The sequence below is a fragment of the Euprymna scolopes genome, chromosome 1, assembly GCF_053919585.1.
Source record: "Euprymna scolopes isolate OS-2025 chromosome 1, ASM5391958v1, whole genome shotgun sequence".
Taxonomy (NCBI): Eukaryota; Metazoa; Mollusca; class Cephalopoda; order Sepiida; family Sepiolidae; genus Euprymna; species Euprymna scolopes.
Window position 1 is genome coordinate 81,899,989 of NC_136482.1, and position 27,172 is coordinate 81,927,160.

At 31.9% G+C, this 27,172-nt stretch overlaps 1 protein-coding gene across 8 annotated transcripts in view; it reads left to right on the top strand.

Annotated features, from left to right (window-relative positions):
• Positions 1-27,172, top strand: part of LOC145243562 (putative phospholipid-transporting ATPase IIB) — a 392,356-nt gene that overhangs the window by 198,172 nt on the left and 167,012 nt on the right. For all 8 annotated transcript variants that reach the window (XM_080106777.1, XM_080106576.1, XM_080106656.1 and 5 more), the window contains one exon: positions 14,963-15,133. In XM_080106777.1, coding sequence (XP_079962903.1) covers positions 14,963-15,133 — 171 coding nt within the window. The remainder of the gene's footprint in view (positions 1-14,962; positions 15,134-27,172) is intronic.

Consider the following 27,172-nt stretch of genomic DNA (forward strand, 5'->3'; position numbering starts at 1 on the left):
AATCGTATTTATAACCATATTTACTGCTTTTAATAGCACTCTTTTCCTTACACAGGAGTCACCATTTATCAAGGCTTGGAGGTCATTCGAGGATAAGGGTTATTGAATGTACAGTAGTCAATGTTTTTTTTTTTTTTTTTACATAGGAGTCGCCACTTATCAAGTCCCAGTGGCCACTCGAGGATAAACGTTAAAGAGTGAACTCTAGTCAATGGGACAATATCATAGTAATTGTTAGTGTAAATTTGGTGAATTGGATTACTTAAGGGGAATGGCTCATCCAAAACTTGTTTATGTTGAACTTGAAGACGACCATATTGTAGTCAGCTGGAAAACAGACAAATGGAAGAGAGTTCCACAGGTGTGCAGTTCTAAGAAAGACACTTTGTTCATGGAATCTACGTTTAAGTTTAGGCACAGCTAAAAAATGGGGGAAATTATTGACAGTGGTTTCAGCTAGACAAGTGTTTTTCGTGAAAGTTTGGCGAGAGGGGGGAACCATAGATGTAAGCTCAGATGAGCACTTGCCATAAAAATAATGATAAAGCAAAGACAGGCTAACAACATTTCTTCTGTGAGAAAGAGGCTGCAGGGAAGAAAAAGGGCATCCCACTAGGCTATGAAGTCTATTTTGAACTCTGTCAAGGCAAGATAAGATGTTTCTAGCAGTTCCTGCCCAGATGTAGCAACAGTACTCCATCCTTGGACGTACCTGGCTTTTAGAGAATTGCATCAGCAGTGAGATATCTGATGGAGCGGTAAAAGGATCCCACTATTTTTCCAGTGGCCTTGGCAACAGATTTGATGTACATGTTCCATTTCAGATCAGGAGTAAAGATCAAACCCGGAAGCTTGTCAAAACATGGAGCCTCCCTAAGACAAGCCATTCATTTCAATTGATGCCAGATGATGTAAAGATAGGAGCTTGGTTTTAGATACATTAAAAGTAACCAGCCACTTTTTTCCCACTGTACCACATGTTCAAGATCAAATCAGAGAGAACTTGGTCATTTACAGCCTTTGATGTGCTGCCACAGATGATAGTGTCATCAGCATAAATGTCTACGAATGATCTTAAGATGTAATTTGGGAGATCATTGATGTAGATCAGGAAGAGAGTTGGACCCAAGATGAATCCTTGAGGGACTCCAGCATTAATACTATGAGCTTCTGATTTCTGCTCATCAACCACTGCTCTTATGAACTTATCAGAGAGAAATGACTTAATAATTAGAAGGCCTTTCCAGCTATATCGTAGCTGGAGATCTTGTGAAGTAGACCTTTATGCCATACCCTATCAAAGGCCTTTGATATATCAAGAGCAATTACTCTAGAAAGGAAGCCTCCATCGAGAGATTCTTGTGGATTCTGATGATTTTTTTTTCAGGCCTTACTTAAAAAGTAAATAATAAATATAAATATTTGCTTTTCAAGGAGGCGGGGAGGTAGAAACTTGGTTTTAATAGTCCTTTTAGTAGGGCCTCCTTAATTTTAATTAGTGCTTACAGTAGTACTCTGGAGGCTTCTTAAATTTTATTTTTTTTACATTCATCACTTAAAAAAAATTGTTTTCTCAAGACAATAAAAGATAATATAATCTAAAAAACACTTTATATTGAACAGTTTTCATCTTACTCTTTAAGGGCCAACGGGTAGATAAGTGTGTGTGTGTATATATATAATATATATGCCAGATTAAAGACAATGTAGTTGTGGGTTCTGGTCCTTGCCAAAGTTTAATTAGCAAGAAATATGCGTGCATGGATAACTGTTGTAAATGTAAAAAAATTACATACACTTTAACATGGATTATGTCATAAAGGATGAACTTTATGATGTCATTCACTTTTTGCAATGAAAAGAATATGATGCAATGAATGATGAGGAACAAGGTTTGAAGCTTGATTGCAGTATGCAAACCTTAGTGTATTGTGAAAGGAAAAGGATACAACAAATGACAATCTCTATTCCACTTTGAGGTGAGACTAACCATGTTGGTTAAGATGAGAAATAATCAAGTGAAGCAACTCCCATCTCCTCATTTCACCTGATTTAATAGCTCTTTACATAATTGCTTATATTTAACACTAAATATTAAAAACATTACAAACAAGCAAAATAACAATGTCAACAATTTTAGTAGTACACTAGACGACCCGTGATCCGTTGGGTCAGCATTTGTTTTCATAGTTTTTGGTAACAACCATTCATCATTTATGATGTCATCTATTATCAAATGTATGTATTTCTTTCTTTATGATATCTATATTTTTAGCTATTAAATTTTTCATGATAGGCTTTTTAAGTTTTTTGTACACACGGAGGTCACCACTTATCAAGGCCCAGAAGCCACTCGGGGATAAGGGTTATTGTGTGTACGGTAATCAGTGGGATAGTGTTGCAGTATTCGTTAGTATTGGATAAATTTGATAAAGTGTCATTTCTTAAAGGGACGGTTCATCAAGAATTTGTTTATGTTGGACTAGAAGACACCCATGTTGAAGTCAGGAGGGAAACCGGCAAGCGGTAGGGAGTTCCACAGGCATGCAGTTCTAAGAAAAAAACTTTGTTCATGGAATCTGTTTTGATTTAGGTACAGACAAAGAGTGGGGAAAATTTTTGACAGTGGTTTCAGCTAGACAGATGTTTATCGTGAAAGATTGGCGAGGGGGGGGGCAGAGATTGGAGCTCAGACGAGCACTGGCCATGGAAATAACGATAAAACAAAGATAGGCTTGCAACATCTCTTCTGTGGGAGAGAGGTTGCAGGGAAGAGAAAAGGGCATACCCCACTAAACCACAAAGTCTATTTTGTACTCTGTCAAGGCAGTATAGGCTGTTTTTAGCAGCTCCTGCACAAATGTGGTAGCAGTACTCCATCCTTAGACATACTTGGCTTTTATATAGATAGAGAATTGCGTCAGTAGTGACATATCTTCTGGAGCGGTAGAAGGATCCCACCATTTTTCCAGTGACCTTGGCAACAAACTTGATGTACATGTTCCATTTCAGATCAGAAGTGAAGGCCAAACCCAGAAGCTTATCAAAACATGGGGCCTCCTCTAGACAAGAGCCATCCATTTCAATTGATGCCAGATGGGGATCAGAGCGTTGATGATGTAAAGATAGGAGCTTGGTTTTAGATGCATTAAAGGTAACCAGCCACCTCTTCCCCCACACTCGAGATCAGAGAAGAGAGAATCAGAGAGAACTTTGTCATTTACAGCCTTTGATGTGTTGCCATGGATAGTCGTGTCATCGGCATAGATGTGAATGAATGATTTAAGTATGTATTTTGGGAGATCATTGATGTAGATCAGAGAGTTGGGCTCAGGATGGACCCCTGAGGGACTCCAGCATTAATACTGCGGGGCCTCTGATTTTTGCCCATCAACCACTAATCTTATGAGCCTATCAGAGAGAAATGATTTAATGATTGATCATTGAGAAAACATTTCGAGTTATACCGTAGCTGGAAATCTTGTGAAGTAGGCCTTTTGCCATACCTTATCGAAGGCCTTTGATATGTCAAGAGCAATTGCCCGAGAAAGGAAGCCTTTGTAAAGAGATTCACTAATCCTATGAGATATAACGGTTAGCACATCTGCTGTAGAATGGAAACCATATTGCGTGTCACTAAGGTTATTTCTGCTGAGGTGGTTGACTACTTCTCTATTTAATATGGATTCCAGCAACTTACTCATGACACACAGCAGACTTATTGGTCTGTACTGAGAGGGAGATGACTTATCACCTGAATTTTTAAATACAGGGCATACTGATTAGGTTTTCCAGGGTGTTGGAAAGCACTTCTCTTTAAGGCAACGCTTAAACAGTTTTGTAAGTATGGGGGCAAGTTCTGGTCGAAGCTTTTTTAACACTATAATTGGGATGCTGTCAGCGCCAGTTGCTTTACTGGAATCAAGGTTCTTGATTAGCTTGGCGACCTCACACACAGATATTTGTATGTTACCTAGCTTCTTATGTGTTATAGGAGGAAATACGGGGAGTTGATGGCCTTCGTCGCGTAGGGTAGAATTAGCTGCAAAGTTCTTGGCAAATAGTTTGGTCTTGTCTGCTGCTGACGAGATGACCTCTGGTCTATTGATAATGGTTGGGATAGAACGCGCGCTTCTGTTCAGGATATTTGCCAAAACTGGTGAGAACCAAGCCGCTGCTCGGCTACTTTGGATTTAACGGACTGAGCATATAGCTCTTTTGCATTTTTTATTACTCTTTTACAATGGTTGCTGGCATTCCTGAAAGCAGCTTTAGTCTCAGTGCATTTATTATGTTGGTAGCTATGGAAAAAATGATTTCTGTGCGCGATGGCGCAGCACATTCTGAGGAGAACCATGGCTGGCTGTTCATTTCTTGTTGGAATTTTTGGATGGTATGAATCGGTCTATGCCTACAATTAACCATTCGGTCAGGTCTGAGAGGACACATCCTTTTTAAACATGGAATGCAGAGGTAGATCAGATATGAATGTACGGAAGCTATCCCAGTCAGCCATAGAGTATCGGTACACAGTACGGTGGTGAGATACATCTGAAGACTTATTACATTTCATTTTTATTTTAACTGATACAACGGAGTAGTCGGAGGATCCCAGAGGAGATAGAACGGAACATGAACATAGTTCAGGGGAAGTTGAGAGAAAAAGGTCTAGAAGGCTTGCATACTAACCGGTAGTATTGGGCACACAGGTGGGCTCGCGAACGATCTCAGTGAGGTCATAGGCAATGACAAAATCATGACAGAACCTCCCCGCATCATCTGTCTTATTTGAGTGGGTCAGCCATTCCACGTTATGGACATTGAAATCACCGCAAATGTGAATGTTAGCTGAGGGATGAGCAGACAGGATGTGGTCCGTTTTCTCAGATATACTCTTAAAGATAGTAACTCCGTTGTTGTGGGGGCAATAGAGGGCAAATATAAATGTGGTGGTGTAAGCAAGTGCAACCCGGAAGCATATATAAGGTAAATTAGGGTCTTCTCTGGAGATATCCCTGCCACACGGGAAGCCATTTTTAATGTAGGCACATATTCCATGCCCATGGCGGTCTTGGGGGTCAGAAGTAAAGAGAAAAAAATATTGGTACATTTTTTTTACTAAAAGAGCTGGCATAACCTTTGATTCAGAAATTTTATTAATGTTAATTCAAATATTTTTAAAGCTTTGATTGATTTATTGACTCAAAAATGTAATTTAGTATTTTTTTTTTTTTTTTTTTTTTTAACAAATTTTAGAACTTCTATGAACAGGATTAATATGTACAATTAACGTTTTCGATTGTGATTTACAGAACAGACTGGAAAGAGCAGAGTTGGTGCTGAACAATTAATTAGTACTACATTTAATACTAATACTAGTGTGAAATGAAACAACTTTTGCAATTTTTTTCTGACTTAAAGTCAGTCAGTTACCCTCATCCCTTCCTGTAATGTTAAAAATCTATATTTCTCTTCGTCAGTTAGTTCACTTTCTCTCAAAAACTATTGAATCGATCTGGCTGAAATTTTGTATAGACTTTTGTTATAATATGCAGCAAACTAAATAATATGGTATCAGTTCGATGCACAGCAAGGGATTAATAGGGATTAATATTTAATGCAAATATGAACACAAACTTAATCATATTCAACTGTTAATTTGGCATAAAACACTCATTTTAATGCAACAGGCTATATCTTTTGCTCGTTTTTAATAGGCTAAAAAATTCTAGTGAGTTTAATAATTTTCTTCAAATCAATAAGTGGATCAACTTTTTGAGGAATTTTTTTTTAAATTAGAGTCTAAAAAATGTTTAGCCTTAACCTCCATCCTAACCAAAAATGTGCAATTCTTTTCTCATGGAAGGGACTAAGTGGAAGTTGCCAAGATCCATAGTAAAAAATAATGCCATGCGTATGGCTGTTCATACTGGTACCTAATTCACAATCTTCCCTTTCTAACGGTGTTACTGGAATGATATTTCTTTTATCTACTATTATATAAAATGTACTTTGTGTGCATGTGTGTTCGTTCCCTGTAGTCTCCGAAAGGGTTGGGTTGATTTTTATGAAATTCCACCTGAAGTTTCTTGACATCACTGGGAGTCTTCTTACATAGGTTTTGTATCAAAATGCATCTAATGAGTATTGATAATCGAAAAAATCTGATTAAAGAAAGAAGTCTGATTTTGACCCAAGTTAACGTTTTTATACAATCTAACATCACAAGTGCATTGAGAAGTTTTATCAATGGACAAGCAGAAAGGCCCAGCCTATAAAATCGATCATAGATTCTTTTATAAGACGGGGGAGCATTCAAAATGAATTTTTCTTTTTAGAGCACAATTGAACCATGATGCTTGACTTTTATATGCTTAATATTTAAATGATTATGTAAAAAATAATTTCATAAAATTAACAATTGGTTTTTTGATAAGACAGGGGCACATTCGAAATTAATTTTTCTGTTTAGAGGACAACTGGACCATGATACTTGACTTTTGCATTTTAAACTAAGTGAAACCATTATTTAAAGATAATTTTATAAAACCACCAGTAGATTCTTTACAGTGCAATACAGACTACAATGTATTATGGACCAAATCAGTATAGGGAGCATGTGAAGCTTCTTCCCTGTCCACCACTGTGGGTCCCCAACTAATGCAGCTAATCAATCAATTTGATTAAAAACTGGATGATTTCACTGATTTCAATGGCAATAAAACTATGGAATGGGGGAAAAGTTGTTGATCGTTGATCCTTATTCATTCCTGAATAACATCAGGTCTCCCTGTTAATATATAGAAGGCACTTTGTGTGCGTGTGTATGAGTTCGTTCCCTATGAACTCCGAAGTGGCTGGGCTGATTTTTAATTTTTTTCAAATTTCAATCAATGTACTTGATGTGTCTGAGAGTGTTCTTAGATAGATTTTTGTATTGGAATGCCTCTGATAAGTATCGAAAATTAATAATCAAAATAATCTGATTAAAGAAGGAAATCTGAGTTTATATGACTTTGCCTTTTTAAACTTTAATTCAAGCTATTATATAAAAATGATTTTATAAAATCAACAATAGGCTCTCTATAGTGCAATGTAGACTACAATGTATTATAGGCCAAGTTAGTGTAGGGAGGCATGTGAAGCTTCCTCCTAATATATGGCGATAGGTTCCCGACTAGAGCAGACAATCAGTCGATTGATTGAAAAATAAGCGATTTCACCCACTTTTGATGACAATAAAAATATTGGGAGTGGATTGAACATTTGTTGATCCTCATTCAATCTCTAGCAACATCGAGTTTTCTTGCCAGTATATATCTATATACAAGCCAGTAAAATAGTTGCTAATGAATCAAAATTGAAAAAAAAGTTGAACTTAGCAGGTGTAAATCAACTTAAAGTGTTCTTTTACGGATGCACAAGTATACATTTATACTAGACATGGCCAAAACACTGAAAAAAATCAAGTTGATGTTCTTTTTAAAACTAATTAAAATCCAGTATTTCTGAACAAATTTTGATTTTTCCAGAAAGATAAAACCCTGAATTTTATCATATTAAAAGCAGGATAATGTAATATTTTTTCAATAATTTTTAATAGAAGTTAAAATTTAAACATTTTTCAAAAGTCAAGTACCAATTTTTTGCCAAAAACAAAAAAAAATTAAATATTCTTTTAAAAGAAGTTTTTGAATTAATTATACTAATTTTTTATGACCTAAATAACATTTACAATTACTTGCTATGAGAATATGCAAAAATTTTAAAATATTAATACATGAATTTCAAATAATTGCATTTTTTATGACGAATCGATAATGTAATCTTGAATTGTAAGCTTTAAGTATGAAAATCTTTACTGGCTACAAAAAAATAAACTAAAACTGCTTTGTTTTCTGATACTTTTTTAGCATAAACTATAAATTTGTATTATTATGTATTTCAGTTTTAATATCATTTTTAGTCTGCTCTTATAATTTCCAAATTTTTCCTTATATTTTCGTCAGAATAATTTTTTTTATTTCTTAGTTTAATTTAGAACTAGCAGTTTAGCCTGGCTTTGTTCAGGCCCTATGTACTGTTCATAACTTGCCCTACATGTGAATACACTTTACGTAAGATTTCAAATGTTTATACCAAAATTTGTCTGAGTAATTTTGCAGAGGTCAATTTTTTAAAACTTTGACTCCAATTTTAACCTCCTGAACATTTATTATTTTGGTATCAAATCAAAATACAAAGTTTTACCCATGTCCAAGTTACCAACATTTAAATTTTCAAGTCTTTAGACCCAAAATTGGCAGAGGAATTTGGTAGAATATGCAACTTTGACCTTTTTGCAGCCAAGTTTTCACCCCAAAACCGATTAAAATGCTTGCCACATGTCTGAATACCCATTATGTAAAATTTCAAATGTTTAGACCCAAAATTGGCTGAGTAGTTTGCTAGACACCGCAACGGTCAACTCTTTTGAACTTTGACCCCTTGGTAGCTCAAATTTCCGAGCCAAACCGATTAAAAAGCTTGCCCTATCTCTGAATACCCTTTATGTAAAATTTCAAATGTTTAGACCAGAAATTGGCTTAGTAATTTGGTAGGGACCACAGAGGTAAAAAATTTTTTAACCATGACCCTAATTTTGACCCCTTAACATTTATTTTTTTGAGCTCAAATTAAATTAAAAAGTTTGATCCATGTCCAAGTAACCTACATTTAAAATTTCAAGTGTTCAGACCCAAAATTGGCAGAGGAGTTTGGTAGTTTTCAAAGGTCAAATCGTTGAACGTTGACCCCTTAACAGCAAAATTTCTGGCCGAAAACCAATTAAAAAGATGTTTCCAAATCTCAATACGCTTATGTCAAATCTCGAGTCTCTGGACCGAAAATTGACAATTATTTGGTAGGGAAATTGTGTGTGTGTACACATACACACACATTTTCACTTTTCTAGATATATAGATAAATTTTATTATTTTCATAAATTGAATTTATTTTTAATTTCATGAAATCGTTTTCCATTTATTTTCTAATTAATAAATCTGATTAATGAATCACATTATTTTTCTATAAACCAGATTATACTGTATTTTTCTCCAATTTTGGAAAAAAGATTGTAAAATTTATTATTTTTTAACTAATTTAATATTTTATTGAATTACGTTCAAAAATAATCGTCAGAAAATCGCTTTTGGTCCACTTTGAATACTTGCCTTTGTATCATCATTTTATTGGTTGATTTGAGTCATGTGATGTCAACAACCATGCAGATGACAATCATGATTTTGAGCAGGTTTTCTTTAAATGAGATTTGAGTGTTGATGAGAAAATTGTAACCTCTATCTCTCACCATACTTCAGGGGATCTCCCATAAACGACAACATGCAGAAACAATTATTGTAATTTTTAAACTTCCACAGTTGTATGTTTTCTTTTTTTATATATTGATTTATGAAAGCATTCTCTATTTAATGGTATATTGGCAACATTAGGCTTTCGAAAAGAAAATTATGAAATTTATTTAAATAATTTATAAGATGTTTTTGTAATAATAATGAAAAATAATTTTTTTTCATGCTAATCTGAACGATAATTATTTATAACATTAATCAAATTTTGCAATTCAAAATACGAGAGGTGAAAAATTAAACACATTTAAAATTCAGGTTTTCATTCTCAGAATTTTAAGATCTGCTGCCGCTGTTGTTTGTTTCTAGTCTTCCTCATCCCTTTCATACGAGAATTATGTCTGGGTCCGTTTTTTTTTTTATTTTAAGGGTAAGTGATAAAAAATGAAGGGGTGTGGTGGGTCTCCATGTTAAAAACACAAAAAAAAAAAATGTATATAATGAATATGAAAAAAAAATTCACTTTTTTATAAAGTTCAATCTTCACTTATTAATCGGTGAAAATTTCATATTGATGAGATAATTACCTGATTTTTGGTAGATTTTAAAGAGACTTTGTCAAAACAAACCTTACAACCCACCTCCATTTTGCCCGTTGCTAGTTTATGCATTGAAATCAGTTCATTTTTAACTATTTCTTACAATAATCAACAGAATTTGCTCTATAATAAATACGATATTTGTATAAATTAAAATATCATATTTAAGCGTATTTTATGACCGGGCAACACTGGGTGCCCTGCTTCTAAATTTTAAAACATTCATGTCATTGCATGTAAGACAAGTTGGTTGTTTATCATTTGTTACTCACCATTTTCCTGTTGTCAAGTAGTCAATGATTGAAGTATACTCATCCGTATAAATATAAGGCTGGCAACATAATCTATGCAATCTTTTCAGTTTTCTTGTTTGTATTAGTTCTTGTTGATATTCTCTTCTTTTGTAATGTGTGTGTGTGTGTATATATATATATTAAGAGTGTATTTGATGAGAAACAGCTAACAAGTTCAAATATATTTTGGAGTTCTCTGCTTAAAAAATCATTTTTATATATATATGGTGCCCCCTTCCTCAAATGCCATCCTTAATTAATAAAATTCACAATCCTTTTTGCAATCCAGCCATATTTGGTACAAATAAACTGCAGTCTATAACTGACTTGACCACCAAGTTTCTATCATGAATGTCCAACAGTCTTTGTTTTATCATTCTTCAATGATAAGCACCCCTTGATACGACTTACAAAATTGTTAATGCCTCTGATACACTCCTCTCTTGGCATTGCCTTGATTTTAGTTATGATTGCCCCATTTCAGGAATGGTTTGGGTAGATATTATATTTGAAATAATTTTGCAGATTAAAAAATCTTGGTGTTAAGATCTGGTGAGTATGAAGTTCGTTCAGATCACACCACTTATTAATGAGACGATTACTAAAGTGCCTTCTTTTCCTATTGAATGGCAATAAGACAAAACATGGTGGACAAATCAGGTATAGACTGAAGTTTATTTGTACCTAATATGGTTCGATTGCAGAAAGGATTATGGATTTTATTAATGATTCTAAACATGGCAGAAACAAGGCATCATCTACATCCGTAGCAACTGTAATAGAGCCTACTGATACAGGATACAGTCACAGCATACATTACAATTCAACAACAGACTAATCTAAAGTGTTGAACTTCATTGTCTTCTGAGACAGATGGATGTCAACAGCAATAACACATTATATATATATATAGTATCTGAAAATTGAATTTTTTCATTTCTTTTTCACTTTTGGGCCACTACTTATAAAGGCCAAGAGCCACTCAAGGATAAAGGTTAATGAGACTGAATGATTATCAGTCAAAAGATTAGGAACACTATAGTACTAACATTGAACACTATGGGAATACTATTAATTCACTTGTCGGATAGTTAGAACAAAATAATGTAGAGTAATCACAATATAAGCGCTTTACTTTGGTGCTAGTAGTTTAAAATAATGAGTACTACTAATACTACAAAAACATCCTGTAATAACCAATGCTACTAGTTCACATCCATCGTATCATTCTCATATCATTTTTTGTCCATGCAACGCATGTTGTTAACTTACCAGATTTCACTTTCCATACAACATCAAAATATCAACAGCATGTAAGACAATAAACTTTTAGAAACCAAATTTCAGTTTATAACTAAAAATGTTGGTTTTGAGCAAGTAAAAAATCCTTACAAATGTAGTGTCATCTTATTTTAAATTGAAACTAATCATAATGCTAATGATAAATATTAAATCAAACCAGCTTAAATATTGAGCAAAATCCCATTGCTCTAAAAAACTGTACAAAAATGACATAAAAATGCAATTTTAACTGTTCATATAAGATTCATTTCAACAGCTAACACATTGAATCTTTGTACTATGATTCATAGCAAAATAAAAATCAAACTAGATTTTTGCTAGTAAATTACAAATTTTGATTTGGACATGTGTCCAAATTTAGATGGAAACAAAATAAGAAAATAATTTCATTAACCAAAGTTTTCAACTTTTTTTTTTTTTGTGCAAAACAACTTCAAATCCTGTATTAAACCCATCACATTGCCGCATGACTTTTTTCTTTTAAATGTGTCTGTTTTTATATGCATACACATAAGCTAAATATTGAATGCAGCAGTAAATCCTGGGAACATATACCAGAAAGAACAGTTGGAAATAAGTCATACACCATTCATTATGACTATTCAAGTCCTACAGTTATGTACCTAGAAAACAGAGCCATAAATCTGACATAGTGATATGGGATAAGAAAGAGAAAGAAGCAACCTTAGAAGTTAGTGTCCAAAATGATGCTCGCTTAAACAAAGCTGAAAGGGAAAATATAACAAAATACCAAAGTCTTATGTATGACATGAAAAGAAACTGAAATCTTAAGCTATCTATCAAATCCAATTATTATAGGAACCAACTGAACTCATGAAAAATAATTTCAAAAACTATCTGCCAAATATACATGGTGCACCAAGTTCAAGAGAGATTCAAACAGTTGCTCTTAAAAGGACAGTCAGAATCTTAAAAATATCTCTCAGTTGGAATATCTGAGTTAGCAGGTGAATATTTGGCATCCAGTAGGATGCTCCATCCCCAGCTTCGACAAACTGATAGCAAAATAAAAAAAATTGAAAACAAAACAAAAAAGGAACATTAAAAAATGAATTGCTCGTCATTGAAACTATTAACCTAATTTTGAAGTAACTCTAGAAAAAAAACTATTCATGACACAAGAGAAAGAAGTATTTTTGTAAAAACTTATAAAACGAAAAGATAAAAATTTGTTTATATCCAAAGTTGATCAAAGTAATCCTTAAAATAGTTATAAGTTGAAATTAAAGTTCACTATATTAATTTTTAAACATTGAACTGGTTCATTTACTTTGTGTTTAAATGCTTTATTATTATGCAAGAATACTAACATGGAAGATAAGCATAAAATATTTACAAGACAAATACACAAGGTGTGTCACATAAATTAGTAAAATCTATTGAAGTTAAAGCAGCATTATAACTAATTCGTCAACACAACATGGTGGTCATCAGCAACATCATCGTCTGAGTCCAATTTTATATTCACTACTGTTTCTGACTTTTGACATTTTATTTTTCTTAGAATTGAAACATTTTCTTTTGTTTATATATACACATTAATTTAATTTTTCTTTGTTTAAAATTGTATTGAAAATAAATAGAAATTATTTTAAGATTTTAAATATTTTATAATCAAATATCGACATTTTCTTTTGTCAAACCATATTGGATGACTTAATTGATCTCCCTTCTGATTTTTTGATACATAAAAGTATCAAGACAGCTGTTACTCTTTTCTTGTTTTTTTAATTTTTTTTATATCTGTTGATTTAATAAATTTAGCTATTTCAGTTTTAGATTTGAAAATTTAACATGGTTAAATGAGACGAATCATTTTCAACTAAATAATTTTTCTGAAAGATTGATTTAAAAAAAAAAAAAATGACAACTCAAAAATAACTTCTGATATTCTTGGAAAGTGTTTTAGGAATGGAACAAAACAAGTTCGTTTCAGACAAAATACATTTGGATTTTTTTGTTTTTATTTAGGATGCAGTGATCGGCTTTATGTATTTATTAAATGAATGATTTTGAAACTTTGCTGTTTATGCATGACATGAACATAGACTCCATGATACTATTGTAAAAGTCATTGATACAAAATTTATACCACAATTATACTCAGAAAGTTGTGTTTGCTTTTAATTTACATTTTTGTTTTCAGTTGTATTCATGCTAAGTGATAATTAGAAATGATTGGACTCCAGATAGATTGGGAGCTCTATGGGAGCTAAACAATCGAACTTTCTCTAAATACTTTGAATGATTTATTCTCCCTCCCATCACTTATGCTTTAAAAGAAAATAAGATTACTATGCATTAAGCACAACATTTTTTGATTATCAAAAATAAAAAATAATTTGATATATACATGGGTGATTAATTTCGCCAACAACTCCTCCTCTGGCTCAAATTTTTGAAACTCTACAAATAAATTAAGTTCAAAGTTAGAAATTAAGAAAAGTCATATGGCATGTAAAGATGATGAAACTTCTAAAATTTGACACTTGTTCAGAAATTGTTAATTAATCTATGATAAACATATATGGCCAATTTTTTTTCAATAATATGAAAATTTTGTACTTAATCAATAGTAATAATTTAAATTAAAGAAAAAACGAACAAAAACAGTAAATCATGGGTAAACATCTTTGCAATCACAACTACTTAACATGGTTAAGTAGAATATAAACAAACATGGATCACAATTTTCAGTTGAATTTTTTTTGGGGGGGGGATAATGAATGGATTTTTAGATACGGGTGCAATAGTATTTTTTATTTTTTTACCAGATTTAACTGCTTTGGTGGACCATCAGATTTCACCTTAATTCAACACACCTAATCCATTCATTATACAGCTACTCCTAAGAATTGCTAGAAACTTAAACAGGCAGTTCAACTATTTCTTTGATAGAAATAGACCAGTGTTTATGGTGTGTTTCTATGGCTGCCACTTGCATTTTCCTGTGAATTCATGATTAAGGTTAACTTTTTTTGCAAAATGAGATATATCAAAACGAAGGGAAATTACCGTCAGCAGATGCAGGGTAAAAAAAAATTGACTCAACATTCAAAACCATTTATTGGCCTCCCAACAAACTAATCTGGCAAGAATGAGATTATTAAGATCCTTCTGGTAATTTTGTCCAGATTAAAATAGGTGCCGGACTATCAGTTGTCAGGAAATCAATTTTGCACCAATTTTACTAAATATCAGGCTTAATTTAATTAGTGTTTTGATCATATTTGTTTATTCCTTTTTCTTTTAAATCAGATGTTTTTATTCAACTTCTAATTGGATTCATATTTATGATCTCATTTTTTTTTAGAGAAGTTTATAGAAACTTCTGATATAATTTTTTCCCCCACAAATGAATATTTATATTTTGTCATAAATACTTTTTATTTATTTTCAGGCAATATGATGATGATGAAGATGGAATGGATGAAGTCCCGTTGATGTTTAATGGTGAGGACTTCGATATGGATGAAAGTGAATCATTGATGAAACAAAAGAGGTCCAGGTGTCCGCGCCTGAGAACCCTTGGATATTACCTCTCAGAAGGATGGTGGCATGCATGCTGCGGGTAATTATTTTGTTTATGAATTTTTTTTTTTTTGTCAGAGATGGAGTGTTTTTGAAAGGAACATAATTTTGGCCATTTTTTTTTTAAGTAACTTTGTCTCCTACACAAATTAAGGATAGACTTGTGAAAAAAGGGTACAAATAAATCCATTCTAACTTTAGTTTTTGTTTTGAAATGTGCATAAATCCCTTGCATAATTTTGAGATAAGTGGTTATTGATTTTTTTATATTATTAAACTCTTTTGTTTTAACATTTTGGCTAAATTAGTTTGTGTTTAATCTTTGTCAAAAAATAAAATTATTCTTCCTATATTTCAAGTTTGAGAAAACCAAAAAAAGACAAATTATGAAAAGATGGTATCATATATATTGATCAATTAATCCATTATAGTTAAAACCTTGTCACAACGTGTATTTAAACTGGTTATTCCATATCTGATAAGCAGTAATTATGCAAACATGTAGATAATTATTTAATGTGGATTTTTAAGTTTTACTGATTTCATAATAACTCTTTTTAAATTGATGCAAAATACGGTTTAAATCAGCTTTCCGTATCTAATACACTATTCCTGACATGTGACTTATCTAATTCAAGCATAGGTTTTATACTTAACCATCTGTTACCATCAGAATCAAATAGTTGCTATTTATGTCCATATTTGGACATCTTGTTTTTAATGAGATGCATCCAGTGGTAAGGACATAATTTGTGAGCTGGAGAAGTGTGTGTGTGTGTGTGTGTGTGTGTGTGTGATGGGGGGGGGTCACCTGTAAGTTGCCGGTACATTCTGACCCAAAGTTCATAATCTCATCTACAAGTTAAATAGGATCAGTCCTCTGTATGACATTCTGACATACACACAACAGGTCCAATTGGCAGAGAAAGTTTAAGGAAAACATGGAAGCAACTGTTAAGGATAGATTCGAGAGAAAAAGGTATAAAGACATGGCCAAAGATAGGTTAGTTTAAAAGTCAATTTCTAAAAGTTGTTCAATACATATCATCATGTAAAACAGATGTTAAACACAAATTTACACTGTAAATAACTTGTTCAAGCAAATAATGTGAATAATATTTGAAAACAAGAACTTTGAACAAAATTATTGGATTCATAAATAAATAACCCCAAAAGGGTCGATATGCAATAAAATAAACAAAAATAAGATACAGTGTTGATTTAATGTCCTTTTGGTTCTACTTATAATGTGCTTTAAGATAAACTAATGGCAACACCTGACATTACTTGAGAGTAATAGCTTTAAATTTGAAAATTTCGGACAAAACTAAAAACTATACGCAAACAAAAGAAACCTTATAAAGATTAAAAATAATATTATGTACTCTTTAAAAATATTAAAAAAACCCCCAAAAAACTTCTATACATAAATGTCTAAGTTTATTAATTATTATTAATTAATTTATACATAAATATTTCATTTTATTAAGAAAAAGTTAGTTCCTTGTAGCAAAATTAAAAAAAATGATATATTGAATTTCCAGTGAAATTAATGATACCTACTGAATTGTCATGTCACTGTAATGAAAATATCCAAACATTACAAAAAACGATAAGGTAGAAAATTATTAATGAAAATAGTTTTTGAAAACAATTAGCGAAAATGAAGCTTGGCTAAATTGGCCAAATATTTTCATTTTTCAGAAAATATTTACCTCCCTTTTGTTAGAATTAGAACTTTCCTATTTCTTTTTTGCAAAACTTAATTTTCGTTAATTGTCTTCAAAAACTATTTTCATTAATAATTAATTTTCTACTTAATCATTATCCGTAATTTTTGGATATGTTCATTACTATGACATGACAATTCATTAGATACTATTGGTTTCACTTGAAATTCAATATTATGAACAAAAAGACTCCAGCTGACATCACTGTGAAGAAAGAAAAGGATAGATTTTGGTTGACACCAGTTTGACCTTCACCTTCACATGTTCAAATGGATTTTTGTGTCTAAAAGTGTGTTTTTATATATTTATATATTACACACTGAAATCTGTCCTTTTCTTTCTTTTGTCGTAATGAAGTCAGCTGGGGTCCTCATTTTGTACTTTGACCAATATTTCAATTTTTGAATTTCGCTACAATAATGAAGAACAAAAAAGTCTTTATAGTTGTATAAATTTCAATTCTAAGGGAGATAATTACTGATTCTGTATATAATATTATATTTTAAAAAATCCAGTTTCTTTTAATATTAAAAAAATTAAATGGAACAAAAATGTAAAGAAAATTTAAATTTCAATATTCAAAAATTAGTGTCATAGTTTTTCATTAACAAAAAAAGAAAAAAAAAAAAAAAATGAAAAACTGTTCTTTGAGCTGATATAAATTTTTTGCTCTATACTCGAGATGTCATCTGTCTGTACTATTATATGCCTTTGAAGTATAGTCCATAAATTCAAGTTATTTATGTTGAATATGTTTGACACCAAAATAATTCCCAGTAACCCCTGTTCAGTATACTATAAAAAATTTGTTTTATAAATTTTGATTTAAAAAAAAAAAAAAAAAAAAAAAATGTTCCATTTCCTTGAAATTTAAAATCTTAGCAATTGATAATTTGAAAGGAAAAAAGTGTTTGTATTTTCAATTTGCTTCCTTTTATTTTTTGTGAATTTTTGACTTCTGCCATCATTTTCATTGGAAAAGGTAGAATATGTGCTCGAAGTGTCTCATAAGAACAGCCTCTAAGGGTTTTTAAGGCTAGGGAATAACCAAAAGCAATATCTGGACTATAGGGAAGGTGAGGAACTGTCTTGATGCTTATCTTGGTCAAATAGTCTATGATAAGGATGGACTTGTGGACTGATCCTCTCTGAGCACTCTTGGGACAAACTACTGCAAATCTTCTGCTTCTTCAATTCCTAGTTAATAATTGTGTGTACTGTTCCTACACTGACATCAAACTGTGCACTTATTGTCTTTATAAACACACAACGGTCTTTGGTCAAATGAAAAATTTCATGTATAATCAACTCTGGGGTTCTGACTTTCTAACTCCTCTCATCATCCCTTACAGACTCCCTGCCTTTCTTGAATTCTTTATGCTACTCAAAAACTGATGCTCGATTCATGTAAGATGGTCCAAAAGTAGTCTGAAGCATTCCATACGTTTCTGTGGCATTTTTTCCAAGTTTAAAAAAGAATTTTATTGCATATCATTCTTCCAAAGTATCCTCATGTCCAGATTGCCTTTTTTAAATTCACCAACTGTGACAATCAGGCTTTAGTAGGGTGTATTTGAATTCTTGCTGTAGCTGTTCATTTGAGCTTGAAATCATAAAAATTGGCTTGTCATCTCATAAGATGTATAGCAATAATATACTGAATTTTCAAGAGTCTGACAATTTTAAATGTCTGCACAAAAAAAGTGTGGAATCTTATTGAAAGCATCTCATATCTCTAAAAGCTAAGTTTTAAATAAATTTTATTAATCGGACAAGTAATATAAACAATCAGCCCTCATCAAAAACACTTAGAACTGTAAATTTTATTAATTTTAACAACTAAAAGAAAACCACAAAAAACTAACACATTTTGTTTTTCTAAATTTAAATATACTGTGACTCATTGGGTCAGTATATGTAATAGCTAGCTATGGAATAGTGAGTATACAGAATTAATGTATAAACATGCGGACATTGAATGCACTTGCATGCAAAAACAAACATGGTGGCCAGTGAAAATAATATGGAATATATTGGATAATAAAGTTCTTAACATCATTACCCTTAGATTAAATAAAAAATGCTTTATATAAGAGGGGAGTAATCCATTGACAAAAAACGAAAAAATAATGTACAAGGAGAGAATGTGCATTGTACATGCCCACCTTATTTTATTTTTTTTTGTGTTAACAGCCTTAAAAACATTGGGAAATAATAATTAATATTTAACAGTTATGAGACCATTTCACAGCAAATCTTTAAAAAAAAAAAAAATCCCATCCTCATGTTTTAAAGTGTTTCTACATATTTTAAAAATGTTTGGAACTTATGACGTTCCCTCTTTTAGACTACTACCCCCTGGTCACCAAACTTGAAAAAATGCTAAATGATTACATGTCTCCTTTACTACGTGGCCAAGAAGTGGGTGATCATTTCATATTAAATTTATACAGAAAAGTGATTCCCAACTCTAAAATGTTAAATTTTTATTTTTTTAAAAATTCCTTTTATATTATCTTTAAAGGCTGTTGCAATGTATTAACCAAAAAAAAAGCAGGTTTTGATTTCCTTTTAAGAGGTAAACTACGTTGGGGTAGGTTGTAAAAAAAAAAAACACCAAATAGTTTTTCATATGTAAATTGATCAAGTGTTTTTTTTTTTTTTTGTTTTTTTTTAATTTTTTTTTTTACATTAGAAAAACATTTTTTTTTTTTTTTTGTTCGATCATGATTCCAACTTGCAACGAAAATACAATTGAAATAATCCTTTTAAAAATTTAGGATGCTAAAACCGTACATAGTTTTAGGGAGAAATCAAAAATAATCAAAAGCATTCGTGAACAACTTGTTTAAAAAAATCTTTTTTTTTTTTTTTTTTTTTAATTCAATTTTCACCCCAAACAAGGCACAGTGCCACTTTGAAGCAGGGGGCTACTATTAGGGACTTAATTAGCGGGGTCATTATGAAGGGAGAAGAGTAGAAAGATGTTTGTTAACATTACACTAGAACTTCTGCATATCATTGCAGTTGGGAAAGCAGAATCCCGGAAGGGAGTTCCAAAGACCCGCAGTTCTGGGGAAGAAACTATTGGAGTAAAAGGCTTTCTTGCACCTATGAGACTTAGTAGCTTGTCGGGTTTGTCGGGGGTTTATATTGTTTAAAATTAAAAATAAAAAACGTTTATATTGTATAAGATTATAAAAATTTCTATTTATATTGTTTAAAATCAATAAAGTGTTTATTGTTAAAAAAAAGTTCTTTATATTGTTCATTTTAGAATTTCTGCTTATTTAAAACTTAACTTCTGAATATCGATATTGTTTGCGTTTTATAATATAAGTGATTAGGGGGATTTGGTTCCTTTTATGTGATATAGCGATTGAGAGTATTTTTCCAATCTTGCCCAGTTTTTTATTTGTAACGCAAACCAATTTTTAAATATTTATATAAAAAAATTAGATGCCATGTGTTGACACTTAAGTATTTTTTTTTTAATTAAAACGGTTTCTAAGCTGATGTGAGTAATTTTGAAGTCTTTAAACTCCCAATTGCAGAATATATAAAATACATTAAATCATGTTTTTGTTTGTAAATGATTCCAACTTGCAATGAAAAATACAAATAAAATTTGTAAAATGCTGATAACAAAAACAAAAGGAATTTACAGTTTTCTTTTTATTTGCATATTTTAAATGCGAAAAAATTGTCGATTTAAAAAAAAAAAAAAATCTTTCATAGCTTTGTTTTTATTATGTTTATGAGTTTTTATAATATGACTAGCCTGGGTGCCCAGCATTGCCCGGGTGTTTGGAGGTGTGTGTTGAGCAAAAAAAAAAAAAAAAAAAAAAAAAAGTGTTAGTAGGCAGGCAAGCTCGAACCCATGACGTGAAGGTGGAAAAGAAAGTGAAAGAAAATCTGACGTCTTACCACTACTCCATGATGTGATCGGAAGTTTGGAATGTTAAAATTAGCAAAATCAATCCAATCGATACGATGACTTGCAAAAATGACTCACAAAAAATTCACCCCTCTTTGTAGAAAAGGCCCTAGTTGAAGGAATTAATGTTTTGGGCCGATTTTTTTATATTTGTCGTCTGAGATATCGAGCTTCAAAATGATACTGATCTCGTGAAAATCTGCCACCTCTGTCAAAAGTTTTAGGCAGACATACATACATACATTTAAAGAGACAGGTGAGATTTATATTGTAGATATATATTTTGTGATGTTACGATGAGTGCTGAAAAAGAGATCTTTTGCAATCATCTACGGTGTAATACAAAATAACATATTTCAAATCATTTTACAAATATTTGTTTTTATGTTTGAATTCTGGGAACTGATATAAATAATGTGCTAATTTTATTGATCTCAACCTACTTTATATATACATGCACAAATTAATAAAAAAGTAAATACACATTGTTCTTTATGTAGTAGAAGATTAATTAGTGATAAGTTTTTATATTTTATTTTACCTCTACTTCTATTTCAAATTCGGAAACGATAGTGATGCTGTTGTAACCCACATGGATTTGACATACCATGTTTGAGTTCTGTCAGGTTTATTACATTACTTTTATTAATATCCATTCAACAGGCATGCATCCATCTGTTCTCCATTCAGTGATGGGTTAAAATAGGATACACTAAACTCTCAAACCATGAACAGGCAACTCATTTGGGAGAAGTAAAACTCTAAAATAACACCAATCGTGTTCTGAGGGCATAGTATTTCTATCAACCTCTTCGAAAAATGTCATGAAAAGCTTTGAGAAATGTTTTTGCTGGTCTTGTGAAGACACGCAAAACAACAATTACAAATTATTTTTGGTAACAATGAGAAGATTGCTTTGCTTCTTCAGTACATACTGTTATGAGAAAAAGTTCAATTCCCACTTTTTTTATTTATTAAAAAAAAATTGTTTTTAGATGTGAGCATCGCATCTCAAATTCTTGGCTATGTTTGTAGGCAGATCTGACTTTATTTTGCATTTAATCTTGACATTGAAAATGTGGGAGATCGGTAATCACCTGTTCCATACAAAGTTGGGGAAGATTTGGTCTAAAACACAAATGAATGGTACAGAAGAAATGTTGCCACTTTCACTCCATTGATTTGCTTGCGACACGCTGAGGGAGAGACAACCAGAGTGTAACAGATCTTGGTAACTCCTCTTATATTTTCACCTGAACACTAGTAGTCATGTTGTGAACCTAATCTTGCTTGGTCATGCTGCTGTTCGTTTTATTAAGTACATTTGAAGTTAAAATATTTTGCTTTTAAAAAAATAATAAAACATTTTTCATTGCATGAAAAACAAATTGTTTCTACAGGCAGAATTTCTATCAAAAAATTATAGAAAACATATGCTATCTGTTTCACATCTTTAAGACATGAAATCAATTTATTTGATTGAATTGCAGACATCACCATAACTCAGTATAAACACATGAAAATATAGAATTTTCTCAATGAAAATAAGTGAAGATGCAATACCAATTTTCTATCAACTAATGGTCCAGCACATCTTTTAATCCAAACAAAATCATGAGATGAAACTTGATAATCTTTGTCAGCCAACCACTTTACTGGGTAGTCAAAGGATGACTATGTATATAAGGCACCATCAGTTTACACTTCACTCGTTTGAAATCTATATGTACGAGGGATGTTCCAAAAGTAATGCTTCCTATTTTTTTTATTCTCCCCTGATGGAAATTGAATTGTTATGATAACTGTACTTATGCATTCATGACCTGAAATTTTCATATCTTTATTGCAGATATTGACGGTGTGAGATTAAGAAAACAACCACTATCATGGATGTGCATTAGAAGCAGAAATGCGTCATTAAATTCCTGACCAAAGTGCATTCAGAATGGGGGTGACTTTGTAGAAAAAGAGGTTGCTCGTGTTATGGTACCACTCTTGTTTTCGTAGCTCTTCAATTTTTTTAGTTAAAAAAAAAAAGAGGCTTTACTTTTGGAATGACTCTTGTATATTTCTTTTAGTCTGTTTCTCTGTCTGTTCAACTTTTTTCTATGAAACTACTTGGTCTATCTAGCTGAAATTTTGTATGGACCTTTGTAATGATAAGGTGCAGTGAATTAAATATTATGGTATCTGTTTGATGCACAATTAGGGATTAAGATGGATTAGTCACCACAATACCATATTTACTCTAGAAGTTTGGCATAAAGTACTGATTCTAACTACTTTTGCCCATTTTTAATCGACTAAAAAGTTAAATAAAAAAAAAAATTTACCCATAGTTATAGCTTCAGTCAAGTTCAAGTGGTAGCCATGATGTAAACAATTATTCTTATATTATTCATTCTCCTACGTGTAATTATTCAAGTTTCTAGCAATCTCTGCTGGTTTCAAGACATGGTAAGTGTATAATTACTAGGTTAGTGGTGTGTTGATGAATTATTTTTGAATTAAAATCTGATGATTTGGCAATACAGTTAATGCAACAAGCCTCTAGAACTAAGCATGCCAAAAAATCGGTGCTACATTTGTTCTATTATTAAGCGGAATTTAATATTTTCATACTGTTTAAAATCAGAGTTTTCACCAACTTTGTCTGTAGACACATTTTCTAGGTGTTGACATCTTATTTTTACTCCTTTCAAGTTCTCTTGTCTAATGACTTCTAATTACAGACTCATAGCAATGATGTAAGCCATACACACCTGCTGCAAGATAACTCGAATCCACTAAGATAATACAGTGTGCGATTGGTATTTCTGAAGGCTATCATTATTTCTTTTTTTTTCTTTTTTTTTTTTATAATCTTGTTCTTGTGTGAGACCAACAGATAATAATTGGTTGGTGCAAACTACTGGACAGAATGAACAATAGCAAAAATAAAATAAATAAAAATATAAAAAAGAAGATAAAGCTAAATGACTATTTTCCTGTTAACAGACCTTCCCTCTTAATTTTCAAGTTTAATTTATCAACTAGTTTACCTTTGCCACAAAGAAATGACTGCATTATTTAAATAGTTGTACAATTGTTTCATCATCAGATTGAGGTTAGATGAGGACTTTTTCTAAAACTTAGGGTCCTTGTCTTACGCCAGTAGGCATTGCAAAATTTGAACATTTTACCTCCTAGTTATTTAACAGAGGAGAAGAGTTTGGTTTTTAATGTGGGGAAATTACAGCTGCCCAACACTCTAAAGGGAACTTTGGATTCCAAAATAGATTAAAGAAAAGATGAAGTGTAGTATCAGAGTAGATATTGTGCTTTGCTTCTAGCCAAAAATCATTTCTTATCACATTCCTTTGTACCTGGAATATTCAGAGTCATCATGGAATTCATTTGCACGAAAAATATGAATCCTTATGTTTACAAAATATGACAAATTTAATTAACTAGCTTTAAGGAAAAAAACTTCTAGGTAATTTTATGTTGGGAAAATTGTGTTGAATGTTAGATTTGTTTCATCTGATTAGTGAAATTTCATACAAATATGATGTGGTACTAATGGATATTAAGAAAATAGAAGAGTTTTTAAAATCTCTTGTGTTACATTTTGACCATACTTTTCTCTCTGATTGTCCCCCCCCCCCAATCTCATTTCTGTACAGACTTTGGGAAGAAAGCAAGGAAATCATTAGTAGAGTGTTTGTCTTACTTCAGCGTTGTTTTTCAAACAATTACCAGTAACAATCAAAGCAGCTAATTTTATTCTTGAATTAACAATGCTCTGATTTAATCTCGGTTAATTCAAATAAAAGTTTGATTTTTGTCAAGATTCTCCTTATATTAAAAATGAAAGTAAAAAAATCTTTATGGTGTACATACCTGTGACAAAATGAAAATATCATGCTTCGAAGATCATGTAAATTGATCAAGTAGTTTTATTTTTAAATAAGAAAATCAAGTTATATAGATAACCACAGCGCGATTTTCATAACAATCTAAAAAACATAAAGGAAAATAACTCAACAATAAATCAAATTTGTGAAAAATTTGTAACGCCTACAAATTCCATTAATTACTTAAAATAATTTTCTTTATAAAAATGTAACTATTTGATCAATTTACATGATTTTTTGGAATACATTCATGTTTCATTATGGTATGTACAACATATAGATTTGTTTTTTTATTTTTGTTTCTTAATATAGAGGAAATTCTGGATACAAACCAAAATTTTTTTTTGCCATAATCAACTCAGGATAATACTGAATTCAAATATATTAGTTTTGTAAATGCAGCTTTGGTAGTTTTCAGTTTTAGATGGATACAGACTGAAATGACTTTACTGAAGGTATCCATTATTTCTTAAAACTGAATGGAGGCCATTGTAGCCGAAAATAAATACAGAAAAATCTAGCATCTATCAATCGAAATACTTTTTTTTCTTTTCATAAATTATTCTTCCAATTCTATGAGAAACTCCACCACCTTTGAGTGTTGGTCATTGTTTGTTATATATTAAATATTTAGCAAAACCTTTTAGAATTTGAAAGATAATTTCAAATGCACTTAAATTATAGTATTATTATTATATTGGCAGCCTCCATTCAGTCATGAAAAACAATGGATAACCCCAGTAAGGTTAGTTTGTAACGTCTCACTCGAGAAGGTGGTTAAGGACTGTTATTTCTCTAGATTCTCGGCACGTGTCGTCTAGACTTCTGAGGTTGTTACATGAAATCTGGTATGCTGAAAGCGAATATCAAAGCGGCAGGCAGGAAGAAAGACAAACAATTGTAGTCTATCTACAGAAGCTTAATTTTCACAAAATTATGTACAAAAATGTTTTTACAATTCTCATTCAGATTTTTGTAAGTTCTTTTTCAAAGTGTCAACTCTCTTCACAGACAGCGACAGATGGATGGATGAGGTGGGGAGGGGTCACGTCTCTTCTCGGATTCAACAAGCAATCTGCTTCAACTCCCAACTGTACTCTGTGACGTAACTCTATCTCTGCTCTGGCTAATTTTCGCATGACAGTCGTATATATATTAAGGTATGTGGATGGGGTGGAAATTCTCCCCAGCCAATAAGATTTCGCCACGAAATCTCCACGAAATCCTAAGCCCCAGGTCCCTGGGTGGGCACCATTCCCATACCTGAAATCTTCTCACGATTTTCAAGAATCCGACCCTGGGTTCATTTAAGGCCAGACAATGTTATAAGTGAAATTTCCTGTTATCAACTTTTAGCCGTAAAAATATATTTCTCTGGTTTAAAACAATATCTATTTTGACATGAAATAAAATATGTATATCTATCTTCCCTATCTTAAATCCGTGGGTTATCTGGCGTCACCCGGGAATACAAAGCTACCTCAGCGTAGTTCTAACGCTCCTCAATGGGGGATTATGTTACAAGTTTCACATGTAATTATGAGGCAAGGGGGTGCGCAATCCCTAACTACACCTCTCCTGACTCGGCACTGCTTAAGTCCAGTGGCAAGGAGAGGTCCAGGACAACTAAAATCAATACCAAGATAAGCGGAGGGCACATTGCCAAATGGTTACTAATTTTACTATTGATCAGGCTTGATGTTGCTTAACTTCGATGATCTAACATGAACTGGTGTGTCAATTTGATTATGCCCTACATGATGGCACATATTATACACGGCATAATCATGTTGACACACTGGTTCCCGTTAGATCACTGAAGTTAAGCAACACTGTGCCTGGTCAGAACTAAAATGGGTGACCATTGGGGAATTCCAGGTGCTGTATGTGCTCTCTGCTTATCTTAACATTCAATCATCTAGCACTGCTTCTTGCCACTGGATTCAAGCAGTGTTGATTCAGGAAAAGTGTGGTTGGAGATTGCACAACTCTTGCCTCACTGTTACACGTGCAGCTACCCTTACAGGGGGTATCCATTGTCTCTTACATCATTGTCATCATCACTATATTCATTTAGTCAACATTATTATTATTACGGTAGTCATTTTTCTTAGTTGAAAAGAACCAAAAATTTAAGAGATCAATTTTTCTTCCACTGAACAAAAATATGGGTATTATTGTAAATTTAGAATTAGAAGTAAGGTTCCATCTGGTGGGGGAAGGGACCCTACTTTGGCACTGGTAAAAAAACAAAAAAAACATTCTGATTCCTAATTTCTGCAAAATTTCTCCACCTTAGCTAGAATATATAATTTATCTTTGAAATGAAAATTAAAACTTCTTTGTAAATATATATATATTATTCCTTAATTGGAATTTTTTTTTTTTTTTTTTTTTTTTTTTTTTTTTTTTTTTTGTAAATGTTAAGATTCCATAATTGATAGTTGACTGAAGAAATTTTCTGAATTTGTTAACAAAAATTTTATTGGGCAAAATTTCTGCCATATACATGACGA